This window comes from Hippocampus zosterae, chromosome 11 (genome assembly GCF_025434085.1).
Source record: "Hippocampus zosterae strain Florida chromosome 11, ASM2543408v3, whole genome shotgun sequence".
In the NCBI taxonomy this organism is placed as follows: Eukaryota; Metazoa; Chordata; class Actinopteri; order Syngnathiformes; family Syngnathidae; genus Hippocampus; species Hippocampus zosterae.
Genome location: NC_067461.1, coordinates 18,988,022 through 19,011,353, shown reverse-complemented (window position 1 = coordinate 19,011,353; position 23,332 = coordinate 18,988,022). Strand labels below are relative to the sequence as shown.

The following is a 23,332-nucleotide window of genomic DNA, read 5'->3' as shown; positions in this document are numbered from 1 at the left end:
GGGACGGGCTAAACCCGAAATGTTGTACTTCATGATCTATTTAGGTTACTACGAATTATATTTGTAGCTAAAGTCCACCTGTCATTTCCCATTCTCCAAGCAAATTCTCCTCCAGGTCGTTTTTTGTAACCTCGTGCGTTCGTGATCGTGTAACCACTCCCACTCGTGGCTGGTGGAAAATTACCAGCTTACAAGCAACAGGCAGGCACATGGATGGGACTTGCAATGGATCTCATCGTCGGAGACACATGCCGATATAAAAAAAAATAATGTTACAATTTGGAAACAACTCAAATTTAGACTCTGGGGGATAGAATTATTGAACGGCGTCGATTTTTTAACTGTCTTTCGCGTATGTGACAATAATAAGATGCGATGTTAATGACAGTGCTTTGTCTTTAAACCTCGATTACTGCAATTAAAGATGTTTTAACCGTTCGCTAGTCTGACCGAGATTCGTGAAGAAATCCATTCTACATAGGAGTCTGCCCTCTTTTTCTCTCCTGGCGGAGTTGTCGCGTGGGCGCTTGAGCCAATTGAAATTGATTGACGGATTTTCTGTACAATGAAAGCGCAGCCGGGATTTTTCAGCTCAAGATGCAGCCAATCACCGCGCGCAATGGGCGGAACTCCAGTCCAAACTTTACGCGGCGCCATCGGCTGAAAACTAAACCGAGATGGAATCTCCCAGTCTGAACCGGTTTCAACCGGTTGCGAGTTAGTTGCTTGAGAGAGGAAAGGAGGCGCAGGCACACAACCTCCATACCGCCCCGCTGGAAATTTAATAAGAGTAACGCATTTATTAGGTTTGTGAATCAACGTTTGTTTTGTTTTGTTAAAATGTCTTGGAATGACGGATTGCTGGCTTTGCCTTGATAGTAGTTTGGGGATCCAATCAGTGGTTATTAGCAGTCAGACATCCCTCGCTGCTGGAGCTGGAGATAGTCAACGCTGCACAAATAGGAAAGCTTTTCTTATCAACTGTGATTTGAAGTGCTCACTATATCTTGTGCGTTCTGTAGCTAACGCCGCACTTTTCAATCAGAGCCTCGGACTATAGGTACGTAAATTGGAGTGAAGTGCAAAGCGCCAAGTTGTCGTTAGGCTGGCTGTGTTCTATACCTGTGCCGGGCATAGCTAGCGGATATTGTATTGTTTTAGGTCATGTTTGCAGAGCTTTTCATTGTGCTCACTAAACGGTTCTTAAATCACATTGATAACATACTTTGTGTAATCAAATGGCCACGCGCGGAACAAGCGTGTGCTGTGTAGCGACGGTGGAAGTCACGCGTGTTGTCCGAAATTTGTTTGAACTTGGTTTGAAAGCAACGTAGTGCGATTGAATCCACGCCTCTCCCAGCTCGCCAGCATCACTCGTGTACGTGATGGCAGCGGATGTCAAGTTGGTGTTGCTAGGCATTCACTTGCTCGCCACTCTTAGCCTTCTCTTTGTCACGTGTCACGCGTACGCAGCCAACCATCTTAAAAGCACAAACTGTAAATTTTAGGTAAGCGCAAGGGACAGTACCAAAACTCCTTTCACGTTCCGCTGACCAAAGCGATGGCGCTTAGTGGCTTGTGGTGGGAGGGGTTGTACCACGCCATTGCTGGACCACATGGGAACTGTTAGCCACGCCAGAGCTTCACAAAATAGACCTTCAGGGCAATTTAATGTTTCACTTTTTGTGTGTCAAGTTGTGCACAACGAATGCTGATATGGTTGAAACTGCTGCTCGTTAATTGCTCACTTTTGTTAGTTGGACTTTGGATGCGTTAGGTTTCTTCGAGATGTAAACAAAGTGACGTCGACTTTTGTATCCGACACGTGACTTGGTTAACTACTTAATCAAACAACTATGTTAAGGTAACGGTTTTGATCTGTACTGTTGCGCTTTGTACAGTTTATTGGGTGCTATAATTTCACTTTGCCCTGGCCATCGTGACTAGAAGTTTTCTAAACCTGACAGTTTGATGTCCTTTTTGATACTTTCAAACATGTTGCCTGGTTGTTGACAGATAGTCGGTTGAGTAGATGTTGTAGTTTCATTGTCACCTGTTTGGAATTGTTTCAAAACATGGTGCACATGACTTTGCCTGTTGAATGAGTTTGGTGCTTCCATAACTCCCCCTCTCGTTCCTGTCGTTGTTGCAGAGCTCTATGCCAGCAATTATGACAATGTTAGCAGACCATGCAGCACAGCAGCTGCTGGACTTCAACCAGAAACTGGATATCAACCTGCTGGATAATGTGGTGAACTGTTTATACCATGGGGTGGGACCACAGGTAAATTAAGTTGCAAATTAAGTGTTGCAAATACATTTGAAAAAATAATTTCCGTGGCCTAGTATTTTTCTGAATTTCACAGCTCAAGTCTTAATCTCTACACTTCTGTACCTCAACACATTCTATCCCCCATCTCTTATAAATTGGAATTCTTTAGTGTCTTGAACAATTCTCTTGCAGCAAAGGATGGCGCAAGAAGTCTTGACACACCTCAAAGAACACCCAGATGCCTGGACACGAGTGGACACCATCCTGGAGTTCTCCCAGAATATGAACACCAAAGTAAGCCATCTACTTTTATACACTAGTTGACCAAAATTATTTAAAAGGTCGGAAAAAAAATTCCAGGGAGACTGGAAATTTTAGTTATCCATTCTAGTGTCAAACTGTCACCACCATAAAAACTTTAAAACCTGTACAGGCAATGTTTCATGAAACATAACTTTCTGAACAGTCATTCAAGAATAAAAGTAATCAATATGTAGAATAAAACTATTCACTCTGTCACATTTACAGAATGGGAGGGTTTGTGAAGACATTCCACTATATACTTTGTGTTATTTCCACAAGACAAGAGTTTGGTACACATACGGACATTTGTTTAGTCTGTGTGGCTGTTGACCATGGCAATATATGAACAGGGGAATCATTTTGGACAGTTTAGACTTTCTTCAATGTCTTTGTGGTTGATCAGGCCCCACAACCATGTGTTGATCGTTCTGTTATTCATCTTTCTTGGTACTAAATCTCTTAGACTTTGACTCACAGCTCTCTATCTGATCATTCATAGTATAGTGAGCATTGAAGACAAAATGAAAAGAGCCAGCAGAAGTTCGGACGGAACTGAACAAAAGTGGATACTCCTATTGTTGCCATGCTACTGCTATAGCGAATATTTTGGCATGATCCTCATCATGTTTGGCTTTTTGATTTTTTCTGGGAGCCTTTGGTGGTGGCCAAAGAAAGATGTTTGTCTCACGGGACATCACAGTGAAGATGGCGTGACAATTGAAGTACTGTATATTTTTCACAAGTATTTTGGTTGATGTTGATTTTAAAGGCCTTTCAATTTGGAAAAGTCACTATCGTTTATTCAGCAGTGTGACTGTGTTATTGTAAGAGCATTTTGGACCCACTGGAAGTAGAACAAAACTCCTGCAAATATTAGCAGGATCTACTTTGCTAGTGTGGCCTCGGTCTTCTTGAAGAGAAAAAAGGAATTCGTCAAGATCAGAACATCCATCCCTTCATTTCCTGTGCAGTTTTCCTCATTAGGTTCACTGATGAGCCCGGGCATATCCCAGCTAACTTTTGGGTGAGAGGCAGAGGACATCCAGGAATGGTCACCAGCCAATTGCAGGGCACTTAGACAATCATTTACACTCGCATGCACACCTTTAGTAGTCGGAGGACCTGGAAACCTATGCAAACATAGGGAGAATATCAGCATCTGTGGCAACATTTGGTCATACTTCTTTGCCAAAACTGTTCCAAATCATGTCACAGATACTAAACGTCCAGTAGTTGCCAGAAATGCTGCTATCTGCCTTTTGGGAACATCCCTGATCTGTTATCTTCTAGTCTTTTCATCAACGTTGGAGGGGTGTCCATTTCTTGGCATTGTCACCGTTGTGGTACCTGTTCTCCACTTGATGATGACTGTCTTCACTGATTTCTGTGCTATAGTCAATTTCTTGGGGATTAATTTATACCCCTCTGACTGATACCTTTGTGCAGTGCTCCATGTGGACAATGTCAGGAAAATCCGAATAGAACTTCTGAACTTTATTTGGGATTAATCAAAAGTGTTGGCAGGTGTGTGCTGACTCCTATTTAGCATGACTATGAATGTAGATGGTTAATTCTGAACACTGCCAGATCTCTAATTTCAGAAGAGATTTCTCACACTTGTGCAACCACATTTATCTTGTTTATTTTTTCTTAACCGCTGAGAGATTTCTGGTCACATTTAATGATGGAAAAGGTTTGAAATAATTTATTTTGGTTTAATTTTTTTAATGACCCTAACCTACCAATGTGATTTTTTTTTTTCAGGCATCTTTATCTACATTGATGCACTTTTTCACAATGCAGATTTTTGTTTTGTCTTACTAACGATTCACTTGAGATTTGTAAGAAAAAAGTGATGAATTCATTTCCTTTATATTTTATTGATGAAAATTCGCGCAAACTGGAAAGTTACAAAATTTGTGAAATGCTGTAATGAATAACATTGAGACAAAATATTGCTAAACCAAAATAACTGGCAGCATATTGGGGGGGAAAAAACAACCAAGCAAAAAACATATGTTTTGGCTCTTCAATATAAATAAAATAATAATTTAAAAATAAATCAATAAAATAATTTCTTATTTATAATAAATAAATTAAATAAACGAATACAAACATTACCAAATGTGCATGTACTTCAGTACCAGCAGCTCAAAAAGTGCATTGCTGATTTTTAATGTATGTAAACATGAAATGGTAATAAAATACTTATTCTGTATCAGCAGTTCATTCAATCTTCAACAAATTATCAAGGCTCACCTGAGTTACATGTATAGTTCTCTACCTATGACTCGATTGTATTTTAAAACTAAGAAAAAAAGTCTTCATCTGGCTCCATCTTACAAAAATACCACCTTTACTTCAGACTAAATGCTTGTCACAGAATCCAATTGACAATAAATAACAATTCATTTTAAAGGTGTTTCCAACAGGCCAGTGCTACAAAAACTTCCCCCCAAAATCAGGCCACAATAAAATGTCAATGCAGGTCAATTCAAATGTGCTTAGCTTGTCAGTCCTTATCAACATGCTCAGATAATGGTGTGGTGCGTTGTGCAGTGACAATATGTCCTGCAGTCTAAATCTCGTTCTCTAGCAACAGTGGCATCTGGACTTCTGTTTTGTTTTTGTTTGGTTGGAGAGTGTCTGCATCCTCGTGTTGGTAAAATAGCGTGAGGATGGCAGGGGGTACCGGCGCTCCAATGTACTGTAAGTAGCAATGTTCCAAGTAAAGGTCCCTCATTTTCCACGACGGAAAAGGGATGTAAATCTTTGAAAATAAATGCCGAGATAGCCTTGATAATTCGCTTCGCCTTTTCTGATAAGTCAAGCAAATTTCTAGTCGGTAGCGCCACTGGTCCACAGCAACAACAGCGAGCCGTCTCCCAGACTCCTCTACATGATGGAATTGACTTACTTGACTTAATGTGTTTGTTGTGTTGCTGAAAAGGTTGAGATTGGTCGAAGCCCACATTATAGGGCTTTGCATTAATTGTTTGTGTCTCTGGATTTGGCACTCATGCTGTATATATGGTGATGAATCAATTAAATTTATGTTGTTTGCTTTTAAAGTCAAAGGTTCACCTCACTACAGAACTCCATGTATGAAGAGGTGACCGTAGCTGGGTTTTGACATTTCTGCAAGCACAATTTAAAATATTTGTCACTGGTGTCATATTGGAACCAGTTGCTATGCTGTTACAATCCATTCATCGTGCTCAACCCTCCATTACCTTGGTTCATCTTGTGATAAAGACGCATTTATAGCTGTACCTTCTTGCCCATGAGAATCACCCTTGCAATTCATGGATTTTCTTATTTTCTACCTGGTCTGTTATGATGCTAGGAGAAACGGAAGTCTTGAATACTTTCATCTTACTGCATACAAAATGATAGAGCATCAACATGAAAGATGAGGTTCTGTCAACTTTTTAGCTCCAAAATAAATTAGCACATGATTTTTCCATTTTATTCATGCATTTCTAAAGGTTTGCACAAAACGGTCATGTTTGCTGTATCTTGTACCTCTCTGTTTGTTCCAGTACTATGCTCTACAGATCTTGGAAACTGTTATCAAAACAAGATGGAAAATTCTACCACGGAATCAATGTGAAGGTATATTTTTATTCTACTTTTTACATGTGATGCTGTCAAAACATTCTAAAAACATCCAATCATATCCCAGTTACGTTTGCCGTAGCACAGTATCATCTCGGTGGTTTCCATCATGCCAAGCCAATGCCGTATGGGTGATACCGTTGCTGGTCTCTCATTGATCCAGAAGAACTTTTTTTCGTCATTATTTTTTAAATTGGCCTTGAGATTTCCTTATTTCTGCATGTAAATGCATGAATAAATTTTGTAGCAAATCCAATGAATGGTGACTGGGAAGAATGCCTTTTCCCACCTTGTGGAAAAGTATTGGCTTTTTTTCAGCTCCACTTGCTTCATCCAGCTACATTGATATAGAAATTCAACGTTCCTGCTGGCCTGAAAAAGTAATGTGAGGGAGCTGAAAATAGTTTTTAAAACACTTTGTTTACACTGGCACATTGCCTGTGTAAATGTAACTTCTATTAAACAAGCAATTCAAAACCCGCAACATTGTTAGAACAACTGTGTAGTTGATTGTTTGTGAATGGAGAAGCATAGTTTGTATTGAAGGATGTTAGCGGCAGGCAACTTTTATGTCAGGCTATTTTTATGTCACTTTTTATTGGAATAAGTTGACAGTGATTGTACTATCTCTATTTTCCAGGGATAAAAAAGTACGTTGTCGGTCTCATTATTAAGACGTCATCTGATGCTGCAAATGTGGAGGTATGTAACGCTGTTTTGTATCGTGTTCTATTCAAAAAGTGGAATTTAGACTCATGTAAATGATGAATTTAGTCTAGTCTGGGGGGGGGGGAGTATAATACAGAAATATACATGTATATTGTTCCTTGACACAGCTCAACTCCTCTCAGCTTTATCAATGCGGCCTTAATACAGGGATTTTTCACAGAAGATAATGAATTTATGAATGCTCTGTTACGTCTGTCTACATGTGTTTCTGCGCCGTCTGCGTCTAATTCGTTGCTTAAAAGTAAAATCATAGCTCAGGGTCCCCCAAGTCAAGCCGTCAAGAGTCCCAGCTGGTTTTAGATGTCTCCCTCCTCTGACACACTTTATTCAAATGATCAGCATCTCTGTCAGGATTCTCCATTGCCTACGAATGAATGGATCATTTGATTAAACTGTGTTGGCGGAGGGAGACATCCAAAACGGTCTGGACAGGGACTCTCGACGACTGGACTTGGGCATAGATGCTTTTTAGCATTAAACTTCAGGACTGTAAGGCGGTTTTCAATCCGCAAAGTGTAATTCTCTTTGTTTAGTTTAGTTTAACCATAAACTTCACACGGGAGTCAATTAACAGAATGAATCCTCTTTTGTTGAATAATTGTTCACTTGTGCATCTGTCAAAGTGTGGCTTCTTGTGAAGTGAGTTGAGTCAATCCCACCATACAGTGCTTGTGTCTCGAGGCAGTGCTTGCAAGTTAGTTAAAAAAAAACATGGTTGGATGTTGGCTCATCTCAAAACTCCTAATTCAAGTCATTACGTTTCTCAAGACACTGGAGTCTCGCAGTGGTGTTTAGTTTGCCCCCTTCCCAACTTACCACAACCACATAAAATCAACTGGTGGCACTCACAGCTTTGAATAGTCCTGGTTAACAAATTGCCACGGCCAAATATTGTCAGCATTGTCGCCTTTGAAACAAGCCAAGATCTGATTTGTTGTACATTTGAACTTTTTAGAAAGAAAAGGTGTACATCGGAAAGCTGAACATGATTCTTGTTCAGGTAAGTCTTCAAAGAATATTTCTACTTAAAATGATGGGATGATGAAATGTGTATAGGAATGCCCAGAAAATGTTTCCATTAGGTGTCTGTCTCAGGGGTAGTGATAAAATGGCTGCAAAACCTGTTAACATATCTTGTCAAATCATTCCAGACCGGTGAAGCTTTGGTTTCCGTATTTCGTGATTTACTAAAAGGCTTCAGTATTCCATAAAGAATGCTGGCCAATGTTAAGTCTTGTCCATATCATCTATTAAGTGGTTCACAACTTTGAGAACTGCCGTGTTGATTTGACACACCTTGAATTATTGATTGAAATATAGGAAAGATAAGATAAGAAAACCTTTATTTGTCTCACAATGGAAAAATTCCCAATTTACAGCAGCAACATAATGAAGAGCAGAAGTAGAACAGCAAAAAGTATATAAATTCATAAAATATAAGCATATTAAAAATGGGTGAATGGGGGTGAGTCCAGGTTTTCAATAGCTTGACAGCAGTCGGCAGAAACGAGCGGCGGTACCTCTCCTTCTTGCAGCGCAGTTCTATCAGTCTCTGGCGAAAGGAGCTGCCCAGTGCTGTCAGGGTGGCCTGGAGGAGGACGGCAGGGTCTGTCTATCATAGCTTTTAGCTCGGCTAACATCGTCCTGTTACCCACCTCCTCCAGAGTCTCCAGGGATTATCCCAGGACAGAGCTGGCCCTCCTGACCAGTCTCTCTCCTTCCCGGGCTGAGATGCTGCCTAACCAGCAGACTATGCCATAATGAATGGCTGAGGCCACCACGGAGTCATAGAAGGTCTTAAGGAGTGACCCCTGAACACCAAAAGACCTCAGTTTCCTGAGCAGGAAGAGCCGGGGCTCTGTCCTTTCATGATCAGAGTGTCTGTATTGTTAGACCAGTCTAGTTTATTGTTGAGAAGAACACCCAGGTCCTTGTAGGAGGTCACCCTCTCTTTGTCCGCACCCTGGATGTTGATTGGTCCAGGTGAAGACAATTTCCTGCAGAAATCCACAACCAACTCCTTAGTTTTACTGGGGTTGTCCTCCGCCAAACCCATGTACTCAGGATCATTTCCGTCCGTAATGAGGCCAACGATCATGGAGTCATCAGAGAACCTTTGAAGGTGGCAGGTTGGAGTGACGTAGCTGAAGTCCAAGGTGTAGAGAGTGAACAGGAATGGAGCTAGGACAGTACCCTGCGGTGCCCCGGTGCTGCAGAGAAGCCTGTCCGACTGACAGCCCTGTGCCCTCACGTACTGTGGCCGGTTTGTGAGATAAAGATGGCAGGGCCATCTTTTATTTAAAATAAGGAACATCTTTGGCCTTTAACAATTTAAAACAAATATATAATATGCATTGTCAATCACCTGAGTGCACAATATTAGCTGCTTAAGAACATTTTTTGTTCAGCCATCTTCAATAAAAATATTTACATATAATCTTTCATTTTTGTACAAAGAACATGTACATCTGTACAAAATGTAAAATATTTTTGGGTTAAAAGGATGTTTTTATATACAGTATTAAACACAAATGCATATTTACACATGATGGCAAGTTGTACAGTAGGTTGTGCCAAATTTGAACCATTTTGAAAACCTTGAAAAAGTACTGCCTCCTTCACAAAACCTTGCCATTGCATTATCAGAGTAATAGTTTGAATGATTTTCATGGTATGATTTCATTTTCTGGCTTGTCTGTAAATGTGATTGTACATTGTGAATAATGCTCTGAAGCTTGATTTCAACAAAGTAGCTAATTGAATCAAAATCCCAACATCTGTCAGAAAAATTGCAATACATTAAAAAAAATCTTTATATAATGCTTTGACAACAGCTGCAACTGTAACAAAGTGCTTTATAGAACATTAAACATAAAATAATAAAACGGAACACATTAATATTTATATACAGCGCTAGTTTAATCGGTTCCAGCTCTGAGGACGTGGGCGTGAGTTTAGTCTGCAGGGGCAATACGGGGGTGGCTCCTCACTTTGTGATGTATAAAAGTGAGAACCTGGTCGTTTTCTTGGATTGGGAGGTTCAGTTGCCATCAGGGTTTGGTGCTGTTTGAGCTGTCGAGGCCTCTGATAGCACCATGATGCTTCACTCATTTCAGGTGCTGTATTTGCGGTATTGTACCAGAGTGGAGATCGGTATGGGTAGCGATTATCAGGGACACACAAGGGGCAGAGCGGCATCTCCCCACAGCAAAAGAATATTAATACAGCGATTTAAATATAAAAAAAAATAACATCAAAATCTTTGCAAATTTGTGGGGGCTCATCACAGATTAATGTGTATGTGGAAACACTGCAGCTGTAATGCCTTCATTTGCGGATTGATGCCTCGGTGAATTAAGACAGCACAGTGGATCACAAAATGGTAAATATCGGCCAATCAGAATTAGTCATTGGGATCCATGTAAAGTCTGCTGAGAACGGCTTGCTGCTTAAGTTGCCACATGAGCGCTATTGTGGCTTAGTTCTTGAGGTACAACAAATTCAGATTATGCATCTCTTCTCTGGAGGAAGGATTTGTCTTGCAGTTTTAGAGGTTTTCAAACGGATTCTTATGTAACCGCAATAAAGATATATTTTATTCCATCAAAGCCTAGGTCCCTCCATTTCATGGTGTGTTCACTCTGTTGCTCCGTTACAATATAAGATAACAAAACCTTTATTAGTCTCGCAATGGAGAAATTCCCGATTCACAGCAGCAAAGTTATGAAAGGAAGTAGTATAACAACAAAATATAGGAGCTGCTGGAAAGGCAGCCACTCACGCGGCGCCATTTTGAAGTCAAAATAGCACAACACATAGGACACAGACAGTCGTGCAATCTTCACTACTTTTCTGCGTACACTTTGTTGTCTAAAGCAGTTATAGATGAAAGAGGAGAGGATCAAGGTGTCCTTTCACCAGTGGATCAGAGACGTCATGCTGAAAATGTGCACATGTCTGCTACAAGCTAAGTTTTGAAAGCAAACACGAAGCTGTAGCGTCCATTGACGAAAAAGAGATTGGCTCATATTTCCTGTCCCCATGTAAATCCACTTCAATTCCAAGCTGCGACTCCCAGTTCCACATCCGCATCGGCATTCCGCGCTAATGCTCATTTCTTCTCATCGTCGGCTCCTCAAGCCTTACATCCATCCAGCCGCAGACCGTTCAACAGCACCGATCTCTCCGCTGAACAAAGTGGGGCTGTGAAAAATCTTGGCCATTACAGGCGCAAGACACAAGCGCCCGGGACTGTCCAGCAAGTCAAATGGCGCCGACATTCCTCCCAGGCAAAAACACTGCTGGTATACCCATGCTGCCGAGAAGGCGCAACCACCAATCACAGAGTTTCTTCCTTGATTAATGTAGTGGCCAAAAAATGCTGAAAAAATTCCACATCAGGTCCACACGACGTAACAACAAACACAAAGTGACAAAACAAAACAAAAAAAAAACAAAAATGCAAGGCTCGTGAGAGCACTTGCCGACGGCAGTCTTACGTGACCATAACTTGTACATTAATTGTACATATCATTTTGTGTGTGTAGATCTTGAAGCAGGAGTGGCCCAAGCACTGGCCCACGTTTATCAGCGACATTGTCGGAGCAAGCCGAACCAGTGAGAGTCTTTGTCAGAACAACATGGTCATTCTCAAACTGCTTAGTGAGGAGGTCTTTGATTTCTCCAGTGGCCAGATGACCCAGGTCAAAGCGAAACATCTGAAAGACAGGTTAGTAGAGCATTGTACTTAAAAAACAACCCCGACTATCTGTTGTATGCAGCCCACAATAATGACCTTGTGTTTCTTTCAGTATGTGCAATGAATTCTCCCAGATATTCCAGCTTTGCCAGTTTGTTATGGTATTTAATTCCCAGTCCCTTATCATATCATTTGGTTTCCAGAGTGTTTCTCTTATAAATCTTATCATCTTGTATCTCAGGAAAATTCCCAGAATGCCCCCCTGGTTCATGCTACTCTGGAGACCCTCTTACGTTTCCTTAACTGGATTCCTTTGGGCTATATCTTTGAAACCAAGCTAATCAGCACATTAGTGTATAAGGTAGGCATGCGCTGAGTGAGTGAGTGAGTGAATGAATGAAAGGCTTCATCATACAGTATTATCAAACGGGTCTGATGCAGCAAAGTAACTTTTCTAAATGTTTTTAGTTCCTGAATGTGCCCATGTTCCGGAACGTGACACTGAAGTGTTTGACAGAAATTGCCGGAGTAAGTGTCAGCCAGTACGAGGAGCAGTTTGTCACACTCTTCACCCTGACAATGTGTCAGCTCAAGCAGGTGACCTTAATGATGGACTCTGATAAGCAAAATCGCATCCTTTTGGCTCATGCGAAATAGAACTCTAACCCAATCCGTATTTATTTAGATGCTTCCTCTCAACACTAACATCCGTCTGGCCTATGCCAACGGAAAGGATGAGGAGCAGAACTTTATCCAGAACCTCAGTCTGTTCCTCTGTACCTTTCTGAAAGAGCATGGGACACTGATTGAAACACGGCTTAACCTGAGAGAAACATTAATGGAGGTAAGTTGCGGGTCAGGAGAAGATTTGAAGACAATGTATTCGGATCAGGGCATGTACGACAGGTTTATGATATGCCAACTTGATCTTACTGTCCTGCTTCAGGCTCTTCACTACATGCTGTTGGTGTCAGAGGTGGAAGAGACCGAAATCTTTAAAATTTGTCTGGAATATTGGAACCATCTGGCAGCCGAGCTGTACAGAGAGAGTCCGTTCTCTACGTCCACATCCCCGTTGCTGTCTGGCAACCAGCACTTTGACGTGCCGCCACGCAGGCAGCTGTACCTGCCCGTATTGTCCAAGGTACCACTTACTGATTCATTTTAATCCTTGAATCAGTTGAAACGTTTACAAATATAATGCCTGCAATCTTTCAGTCATTATAGAAGTATTGCTGGCGGTGAAAGACATCACATATCGTGCCTTTTGGCATTGAATCCACATGAGCAAAATTTCTGTGTGCAAGTGAGCAGATTCTTCTCCTGAGTATGTGCGCTGACACTATGGCTGAACGATTTTTAAAAATGGAAATTGTGATTACAGATCACGTGATGGTAAAGGTTTTGTGGAATTTATGGATGTATTGCAGCACTCCCTAAGACCCACTATTCTGTTGTATCTACAATCTCGCACACAAACACAGTCTCTCCCCTCTCTCATCACGCTCACCAATCAAAAATGGCATGCTACTTCTGACTAGTATTGGAACCTGATGCTCGCCAACGGGGGAAAATACTTGCACTAACACACACAGTACTGAGCCACAAGCTACTAGCTCCAAATGCTAGCTGCCATGGGTAAACATTATCCACCTGCCTGCAGATCCTCACCTCAAAGTCACAAATCCTGGCCCCCCTGGCGGAAATTAAGATAATAATAATTTTAAAAAAACATTTATCACTAAAAGCAGACAAGTGTAGCAAGATCAACAGCGGACATCAAATCTGTAAACAGACACAAAAAAAATCCCCAAATGAATCTATTACATTAGCCCGGATCAGATTGGGAATCTTTGTTGTAGTTAGATTTTAATGTTCTTCATAGTCTTGGTTTATTTAACCAGTTAAAAACAATTTCTGAATAGGAGACCCTCTTTCACACAGTGTCCTTAGTGTCCTTACATTATTCAATAGCTTTTAATGTTTTGAATTTGATGTACATGAGGAATATTGCCCTGAACCTTGATTTGGGGGGCTTAAGTTAATCTTAATTGATATTTCTGTCAGAAAACTCACCATTCAATCTTTTCCTGAAATCGTTCAGCCCTAGCTTACATGCCTTCCCGCTCTCAGCATTAAGAGCTGCAATCTATAACCATCTCATGATTAGGTTTGAGTAACACTGCAAGGATATGATTTGATTTTTGATGCTTTCCAATGCATCCCGAATTTTCTCATTCTTGAATTCTGATCAGTTGTAAAAATTGCTACGCTTTGAGTGGAATAAATCTGCTTTGGTTTACGCGTTTGAGCACAAACTTTGTGCTGCACAAAGCATCATTTCTGACGCAAATATCCATGATTAAATTGTTGTGTAACTCATTCATACATGCCTAGTTGTGTTTTATTTATTTATTTTGCTTACACCCTTGCCCAACAGGTGCGTCTGCTGATGGTGAGCAGGATGGCCAAACCAGAGGAAGTACTAGTGGTGGAGAATGACCAAGGGGAGGTGGTCAGAGAGTTTATGAAGGACACAGATTCCATAAACCTCTACAAGAACATGAGAGAAACACTCGGTGGGTCTTCTGTCCATCTCAATTCAGTTCACTCTTGTAAACCTCCTAAATCACCCCCATAAATACTTACTGTGCAAATTGTAACAAAAAGATTTGCTCAAACTCTTGTAATGTTTAGTTTGATCACTGACTTGTGCAGTTGCTGTAGTTAAATATTAGTGACGTTCAGAAGTCTTTCCTTCAATATTTTCTTTTCCTTCCTTGTCTCGAATAGTCAAGTTTTCTAGACATGCATTTGCTCCAGCGAAATGCTGATCATAAATGTTGTCTGCCTCTCTGCAGTATACCTGACTCACTTGGACTATGCAGACACAGAGCGTATAATGACTGAGAAGCTTCATAACCAGGTGAATGGCACCGAATGGTCCTGGAAGAATCTCAACACGTTGTGTTGGGCCATTGGATCTATCAGTGGGGCGATGCATGAAGAGGATGAAAAGAGGTTCTTGGTCACAGTCATAAAGGTATTGTAAGATGTTATAAATTATGAGGGGCCGGTATGAGGGGTGGTATTAATCAGCAAATAAAGTTGATCTTGTGAGACAGAGTTTCGTGGTGTCCACAACATGCTTCATGAGTTTGAAGAGGTGTAAGATGCAAATTTATTGTAACATTCTTTCACACTTAGGAGCTACAGATGCATTTTTTTTTTCATTGAGGTTCACGTGGGTAACAAAAGGGAGCATTACCAGCCCTCACTTAACGTGCGCCCCTGTGGTTACTCTATTGTTGTGATAGGACACCCCTCTTTATCCTCTGTAGCATATCTGATGTGATTCTGTGGTGTAGTTTTGCATCTCATGCAGATTTGCACAAAGTGGAGATATGTAAACTTTGCTCTTGAAAGATGTCCCAAGCCGTTAGGTTCAGTGATGTTGCAGGCCACCCGTAGAACACCGAATAGTCTTATAACCAGCATGGCCCATCAGTTGGTTTGGCTGTTCTTCACCAAGTGCACAATATTGCTGAAAAAGGTCGTCACCACCCACCACTGTCAACAGCTAGTCATGAAAATAGTATAAAATACATCTTTGGCAAAGGGAATCTATTGACACCATATTCAACAATATGTTTTAAATATGCTTTTGATATCATGAGGAAGTGTTTTTGTGGCCACCCTGTACACTGACTTGACGAAAAATGCGCGCAGAAAAGGATTTTAGTTGCTTTGCTTCAGCTATGATGGGTATAATTGTTGTAAATGTGACTTGTTTGTCCCAGGATCTGTTAGGTCTGTGTGAACAAAAGCGGGGAAAAGACAACAAGGCCATTATCGCCTCCAACATCATGTACATCGTCGGCCAGTATCCTCGCTTTCTCAGAGCCCACTGGAAGTTCCTCAAAACGGTGGTCAACAAGCTCTTTGAGTTCATGCATGGTGAGATTTTGAGAGTGAACAATATTTAGTACTGTATCGTGTTTTCACGTAATAATCGGAGCGCTGTTAATGCGCTCTGGTCATCAGAGACCCATGATGGGGTTCAGGACATGGCCTGTGACACATTCATCAAGATTGCCCAGAAGTGTCGACGACACTTCATCCAGGTACAGGTGGGAGAGGTGATGCCTTTTATTGACGAGATCCTCAACAACATCAACACCATCATCTGTGATCTGCAGCCACAGCAGGTCAGTTCAGAGATGCGCTTGTTTCATAGTTGCAGTACTGAAAGATGGTCGTCGCATTCAACTCGTCTTTTCACCTAATCTCGTTTTGTGTTCAAGGTGCACACGTTCTATGAAGCTGTCGGTTATATGATCGGCGCACAGACAGACCAGGCTGTACAGGAGCATCTTATCGAGAAATACATGTTGCTCCCAAATCAAGTGTGGGACAGTATCATTCAGCAGGCCACCAAGGTAACTTGTGTACTTTTCAGACTTTTACAGTCTCTTTCGAATATTGTATTTCTTCAACATAGTGCGACGTACATGTAAACCTACATGCACATTTGCGTTTGACATGTTTTCCTATTCATGCACCTTCATTCAGCATGTTGCACATTTGAACGTCATCCTAAATGTATGACCACAGGGAATTATGTTTTGTGACTCACTATTTGAAGACTTGAGTGGTGCTGTTTGAGTTTCATTTGAATTCATATGAATCAAATTTCTCTGCTTTCTCCTGCCGCATCCACATTCAGAATGTGGACATTTTGAAGGATCCAGAGACTGTGAAACAACTGGGCAGCATCCTAAAGACCAATGTCAGAGCCTGTAAGGCTGTTGGACACCCGTTTGTCATCCAACTGGGACGGATTTACCTTGACATGCTCAATGTGTACAAGTGCCTCAGCGAGAACATATCTGCTGCCATTCAGACAAATGGTATGGGAGGTGTGTGTTCATTATGGCATTTATGTGATTAGACTTTGGACATAGAAGGAGTATCCAAATTCAACGTGGTGATTGAGTCGTCATACTTTCTTCTTCTTTTTTTTTTATTTAAAGATCTTGGAGTAACTATTATTTTAGGTAATGGCACAGCAACTAATTTTCTGTTTGTTCTAATTTAGGATAAGTAATTAATCAGATACTTAGCCCATAACTATCTCACTTTAAACCGATTCAACAGTTTCTAGGGAAAGACCTCAAGGCAGAGATTTTCCTTATAATAATGTCCTTGTTTACATATAATGGGGACCGTGGAGGGGGGGAACAGTTCATTTAAAGCAGGTCTTCTCCCATGCACCTTCTAAAAGTCAAGTGCATATTACAAGCAGAACAAAATTGTGGATATGCACAGGTATACAGGTGATACATGCGATTAATTTCCCTCTGGCATGAATAGAGTACACAGCAAGCGTAAGCAGTAGAGAAAATGGATGGATGCATCTTTCATAGCCACTCATTTAACGGCAAGCAGGTTAGGATTGAGATAATTACGCCCTCTACTGGTTCCCTCTAATCCATGAACTCAATTATGCCAACCTTGCTTCAAGATAGTTCAGCTACATGACAAAATGAAAATTGATTTTTCATATCTTAAGTTTCAAAGGATGTTAGTATTCCTTGAGAAACTAAATAATAGCAACCGCTTTAGGTAATGGTGGTTGAAGAGTCTTAAGCCGCTTTTCCATTGTGTGCTCCCCAGTTCCACCTGAGGGGGCGTGTCTCCCTTACACTATTGCCAAGACAGTGTGGTTGCAATGGAACCACTCTTCAGAACCTCCTCCGAGGTGGTTCTAAAATGCAGGCTGAGTAGGGTCGTGAGAGCTCTGTAATCTGATTGGCTGACAGAAACGGCGTGGCAAGTAGCTCCACTGCACACGCATGTCCTGCGAGACAAGGGCCGCCTGTCGGCCCCTGCCAAGTCCTGAAAATACAAGATATATAGTTCACACAATTGTGTTTTACAGCAACACTTAACCATACTTACACTTTTATTTGTATCAGTGGATGAAATAGAGAAGCTTGTGGTAAAAAAATAAAATAAAACTTGCCAGCACATCCACCGTTTGCCGAGTCCATTCACTTGAATGAAAAGGCCTCCAGTAGCAGGCTAGAGTCTTGGCGGTCCTCTGGCCGCGGAAGGATAACAACGATGAGCTGGAGACAGAACTCGAAGAGGCGGTCAAGTAAATGAGAGTGTGACTAAGACAGAGTTCTCCATATTCGATATGGATGAGAGCTTGCTCTTAAGTGAATAGACCCGGCTAGCAGTGCGCGTTGCTTGCAAAAAAAAAAGCTTCACCATTTCATCCATTGCTACATCTGAAATTGTAAGTATGGTTAAGCATTGTTGTAAATACTCTACTGTGTATTTTTGTCTTGGTGGCGGGCGGGCCTGTGTCTCTCGCTTAAACCCGGAAATTTTATGGCAGAAACTTGCACACTGTGAATATGCGCTGTGCAGTGGAGGCTTGCACATTTCAGGTGATTCCACCCCAAATGATTGGCACCTGTTGTAATGGAAACCAGGCCGTGCCAAGCAAGGCCTGTGCCGGGTGGCGTCAGGCCGTTCTGGAACCTGTAGTGGAAAAGCGGTTTTCGAGGTCCGTAGTGTGGTGGAGCTACCAAAAGGCAAATCCAGGCACCAGAATCTTTCCCTTGTGAATTTGGTTGTATGATGTGTTTGACATGTTGCTCTGTGTGTGCAGGTGAGATGGTGACCAAGCAGCCTCTGATTAGGAGCATGAGAACTGTGAAACGAGAGACCTTGAAATTGATTTCGGGCTGGGTCAGCCGATCTAATGATCCGCAAATGGTGAGAAACTGTAATGAAATCCATGACTGAAAGCAATGAGGACTCTCACTGCTGTTCTATGAAAATCAACACCGACTCACCTTACCTCTGCAACTTCTTGATTTACTTGCCATCCTGTCCATTGCAGGTCGGAGAGAATTTTGTCCCCCCGCTGCTAGACGCTGTCCTCATCGACTATCAACGCAACGTCCCAGCTGCCCGAGAGCCTGAGGTTCTGAGCACCATGGCGACTATTGTCAACAAACTGGGGGGACACCTCACCACTGAGATCCCCCAAATCTTTGACGCTGTCTTCGAGTGCACTCTAAACATGATCAACAAGGTATGGTTGGACTTTTGAGATTTTATACCTGTCTGCAAGCAGTGAGGTGGCTTAGTATCAACTGATGGATTGTAGACTGCTCTAAAGCTTTCAATTTGGAGTCTTTCCAAAATTCCCCAGCTGAGGACAGTGCTAACCGATGTGTCTCCAGTCCCCCAGCTTTAAAGCAGGGACCACCACCCGAGTCAAGGTGGTGTCAGCTGTTGGTGTGACAGACAGCAAAGATTGCTTTCTGTAGAACAGGAAAGGGAGCGCGTCAAATGAAGTAACATTGTTCTGCCTCTTTCAGGGTTGCCAACCCATCATCGTCATTATAGTTGAATGGAAAGTAACTGAGACCAAAGTTTGACAATATATTATTTCCCTGATGGAAATGAAATAGAAACGAGAGTGCTTCAAAAAAAACACTGACACTCCATTTTGTTCATCAACCTAAGTATAATTGCAGCGAAAATGTCCTCTGTGTTTTCATCTTCTTTCATCAATAATTTCATATGCATGAGCTTTTGGTGTTTGTTTTCAATTGATTTATTTCAGTGTTACTGTACAGCCATACAGAAGAAGAAATTGTCATTTGAGAATTGTAGTTTAATTTATTACACACAATTTGGTGGCCTTTTTTAAACTTGCACTCGACAAATACTACATATCATATCAACAAAACTAAACCTGTGTTTTGTTTTTTTACTCAAAAAGCAAACTATTAACATCTAACAAACCTACTCTTAAGAACAAATAAAATAACTGGATCGATGAAACAAAAGTCAAACTGAAATAAAAACTATTCTTTATGAACAACCCAAATCTATTATTTTACCCCTGCTCCCTACGCCGCTGCCGTCCATGGATGTCCTATTATGGCCATGCCTTTATGCCGACTTTTACGAGCAGTGGGATGGCGCTTAACTGGTTGTAATCGCTGACAGTCACAGACCACTCACTTCACAAGGCACACCAATACATTTGACTGAAATACGACCATATACTCACTTCTAGTGTGTATTCTAGTGTATATAGTAGAGTGACTGAATGAAGCGCACGCATGAAATCTTGAGTGCGTTTTGTCATCGTGTCCTTCAGAACTTTGAAGAGTATCCCGAGCACCGAACTCACTTCTTCTACCTGCTGCAAGCCGTCAACTCGCACTGCTTCCCTGCGTTCCTCGCCATCCCCCCTGCCCAGTTCAAACTGGTGCTGGACTCCATCATCTGGGCCTTCAAACACACCATGAGGAATGTTGCTGACACCGGTAATGACACTGGGCCCGACTTACCCTGTGAAAATGTCACCGAGCAAGAATGCTGTATGATGGCACAGTCACAAATGCGGGCACACGGAGACAATAGACCATCGCAGTTTAGCACACCTTCAAAGGATGACAGTGGGGAGACTTTGTTGATGGCAAGTGAGTTTTGAAATGGTGCCGTGTAATTGTTTTGTGCTGACCAGGTCTGCAGATTCTCTACACGATGCTTCAGAACGTGGCCCAGGAGGAAGCCGCAGCTCAGAGCTTTTACCAGACGTATTTCTGTGATATCCTCCAACACATCTTCTCTGTGGTCACCGACACGTCTCACACGGCTGGTGAGTTTGCGCGCAGCATCGTGACCGCGCTGATGGAATGGAACAATTTGCTGATAAATTGTGATTGTGATTGGTCTAAGCGTTTAGAATATTAATTCACGTGATTACTGCATTTAACTCATTCAATACCAGCCAATTCTGGACCAAGTCTGAAAAGACGTTTAAAAACGTCTTTAGGAGTGAATGAGCTAACTTGAAGGGTAAAACATTCGATTCGAATTTAGCTTGCATAACGATGTTCTTCCAAATCTGTATTTCATAACGAAAAGTGCCACCACTATGAAATGCATCCCCTTCGTCGTAATCATTTTAAGTACTTGCTGTGGGGGAGAGTGCCCAGTTTTACAATTCCCAATGTCAACAAGTACTTTGCGTTTCTAATTTGTATGTTTTGGGCATTTAGAATCAACTACAGCGTGTATGGTTTTCTTTGCTCATGTTACTTTTAGTACTCTCGTGATACCGGTAATTTTCATCCCAAGACCGCTCGTGACCTTTGGTGCCTTCTCCCCCCGTTCTCCTCAGGTCTGACCATGCACGCGTCTATCCTGGCTTACATGTTCAACCTGGTGGAGGAAGGCAAGATTAGCACTGCACTGAACCCCGCCTCTCCCGCCAACAACCAGGTGTTCATTCAGGAGTACGTAGCCAACCTGCTCAAGACGGCCTTCCCTCACCTGCAGGAGTAAGTCCGCGTGCAAGCACAGCCCATCTTCTGCTCCGCTCCTCATCTAACGTCAGCTTTTATATGTTCCCCGTAGTGCTCAGGTGAAGGTGTTTGTAACTGGACTGTTCAGCCTCAACCAGGACATTCCTGCCTTCAAGGAGCACCTTCGGGACTTCCTCGTCCAGATTAAGGTGAGAAAATCTGCAGGATGGCTTGAAGTAGTCAAAAGCACCTTAACGATGACTATGGCCACGTCTTATAAAGATTTTGCTTTGGCACCAGTGAGTGGCATCATGGTGCCAGGCCTCCATATTGAACTGAGGGGAGGAGCCTCATTTCGTCAGGCCAGGTCTCTGTCTAAAACAAAAAATGCTTTGATCCCACCCGTACTGGACTCTACAGTACGGCTGAATGATTGTGGAGCAATAATGTAATTGCGATATTTTTTTTCTCCTCAAGATTATGATTGCAATTTAATATGAAATTCTTTTTTTTGAAGGTCCTCTTCCAATATTTTTTTCCAAAAACAAACAATAACTTGCATATCAGATGCATATAAATGCATATCAGATGTGTAAATTCTGAGTGAGTGTTTCGTTAAATGGAAACATTAAATATAGTAAGTATAAATGATTAAAAAAAATACATTGTTTAATTTTCATTCATTCTCCTTACTGGTAACCTCATTAGTTACCAAAATTAGCCAAGTTGCATTCTTTGTGATTTGAAAATTGCATTCAACTGCATTGCAATGTTGATTTAAATAAGATTAATTATTCATCCCTAATCTGGAGCCAAATATAAACCTTTGTATGAGTGTCAATTTGTGGATTTTTTGAGAGGTTATATTTGTGGCAGGATTCAGTTCTCATGACTGATAATATAAATTACTTAACATCTGGCAAGAGAAAATAAATTCCCCTGATTCACATTTAGATTTGTATTTCGATAGAAACGCTTTGTTGCTCAGTTTTCAGAGAGTGTTGGAAAGTTGTCACCAAAGGGTCACGTGATTTTAAAAGCAATAAACGGTGTGATTCGCGGGGTGTAACCAGCTGGTGTGTGGCTCCGCAGGAATTTGCTGGCGAGGACACGACGGACCTGTTCCTGGAGGAGAGGGAAGCGTCGCTTCGTCAGGCTCAGGAAGAGAAACACAAAATCCAAATGTCAGTTCCAGGCATCCTCAACCCGCACGAGATCCCCGAGGAGATGTGCGACTGACTCCCGCTCGCTGGGCTGCCGCGTCAAACTGTCCGACTAACTCAACTAACCGCAGCAAAGACAACAAAAGCCAAGAGAGGCACTTCAGCACGATGACTGACGGAGGCTCCGCTCCCTCCACGGAAAGGATGCCGGTCGTGCAAAACAACGCCAATAACATGTAAATGAACCGTGGCCCTTTTTACATAATCTACGTTTTGTATGGAGACTTTTTTCCTCTAATCTCTTTCCACAACTTGAGTTTTATCAGTCCGGCTTGCCGCTGAACTGCATGAACAAGTCAACCATCTTGTTTTCGTTCTTTGCTCCACTTCCCTTACTCCCTCCTCCCCATATATTTGTTGATATATAAATATATATATGTGTGTGCTAAATATATATATTTATATACAGTGAGAGAGGTTTGTGTTGATCAACATCAAGACTTGTAGAGTTGGAACGTCTTTTTGAGGCACATACACCGCTTGGTGGGAGAATGAATGGAACGGCTAATGAATGAAGGCTTAAAAGATGTCAACATCTTTTCATTGTGATTTGTGGGACACCTGAGTTGTTTGAACACTTTTCTAAGGAACGCAACAATGTGCATATCATCCCAATTGTATAGCATCTTTAATACCATGGGAACATATTTTTTCCTCTTATTCTATTGTTTCTTTTGGTGTGCGTGTGCGCGCGTGTGTATGGGTACTGTCGCGTAGTCGACATCAGGCTTTTGTTTTCCTCTAAGAGGATTGTTGCTCATTTGCGAGCCTCCATGATTGAGACGTTTTAAAGTGGCAGAGGTATTTATGGGTTCTTGGTTGACGGCTTTCAACGTGTTCGGTTGTGCTCATTTCGATTGTTTACCACGCAGTAGTGCTTCAAGACACTACCTGTAGAGCAAAATGACAAATAATAAATCGGGTTTACATTTAATTTTGTATTTTTGCCTTTTTCATCAGTACGTGTTGAGTTCTGTCCAAATAAACAATTAGGCTCAAGAATGTATAAATTCCTAGTAAGTACCCGTCTCGAATGGCAAATCTCCCTTCTCAAGGTGTTACATTTGTTGTGAATTTTTTTTGAACTGATTAAAGTTTAGAGTTTTACAAGTGTCTTTGCTTTCTTGGGTCCACATCACGTCAA

At 41.7% G+C, this 23,332-nt stretch overlaps 1 protein-coding gene across 3 annotated transcripts; it reads left to right on the top strand.

Moving 5' to 3' along the window:
• Window positions 1-230: 230 nt before the first annotated feature.
• Window positions 231-23,298, top strand: xpo1b (exportin 1 (CRM1 homolog, yeast) b). 3 transcript variants are annotated; one of them, XM_052081026.1, is made up of 25 exons: window positions 231-806; window positions 2,153-2,284; window positions 2,465-2,566; window positions 6,118-6,190; window positions 6,834-6,895; window positions 7,878-7,922; window positions 11,470-11,651; window positions 11,734-11,782; window positions 11,863-11,982; window positions 12,090-12,218; window positions 12,307-12,465; window positions 12,568-12,765; window positions 14,062-14,200; window positions 14,483-14,664; window positions 15,422-15,578; window positions 15,666-15,829; window positions 15,926-16,060; window positions 16,348-16,531; window positions 18,304-18,410; window positions 18,538-18,732; window positions 19,813-19,981; window positions 20,182-20,316; window positions 20,842-21,001; window positions 21,078-21,174; window positions 22,058-23,298. In XM_052081026.1, the coding sequence occupies exons 2-25, from the start codon at window positions 2,159-2,161 to the stop codon at window positions 22,202-22,204; spliced, it is 3,216 nt and encodes a 1,071-aa protein (XP_051936986.1). In that variant the 5' UTR covers window positions 231-806; window positions 2,153-2,158; the 3' UTR covers window positions 22,205-23,298. The 3 variants fall into 3 exon arrangements, with proteins under 3 accessions (XP_051936986.1, XP_051936984.1, XP_051936985.1); XM_052081024.1 differs by having other exon boundaries at window positions 16,348-16,540; XM_052081025.1 differs by having other exon boundaries at window positions 231-1,060; window positions 16,348-16,540.
• The last annotated feature ends 34 nt before the right edge of the window (window positions 23,299-23,332 follow it).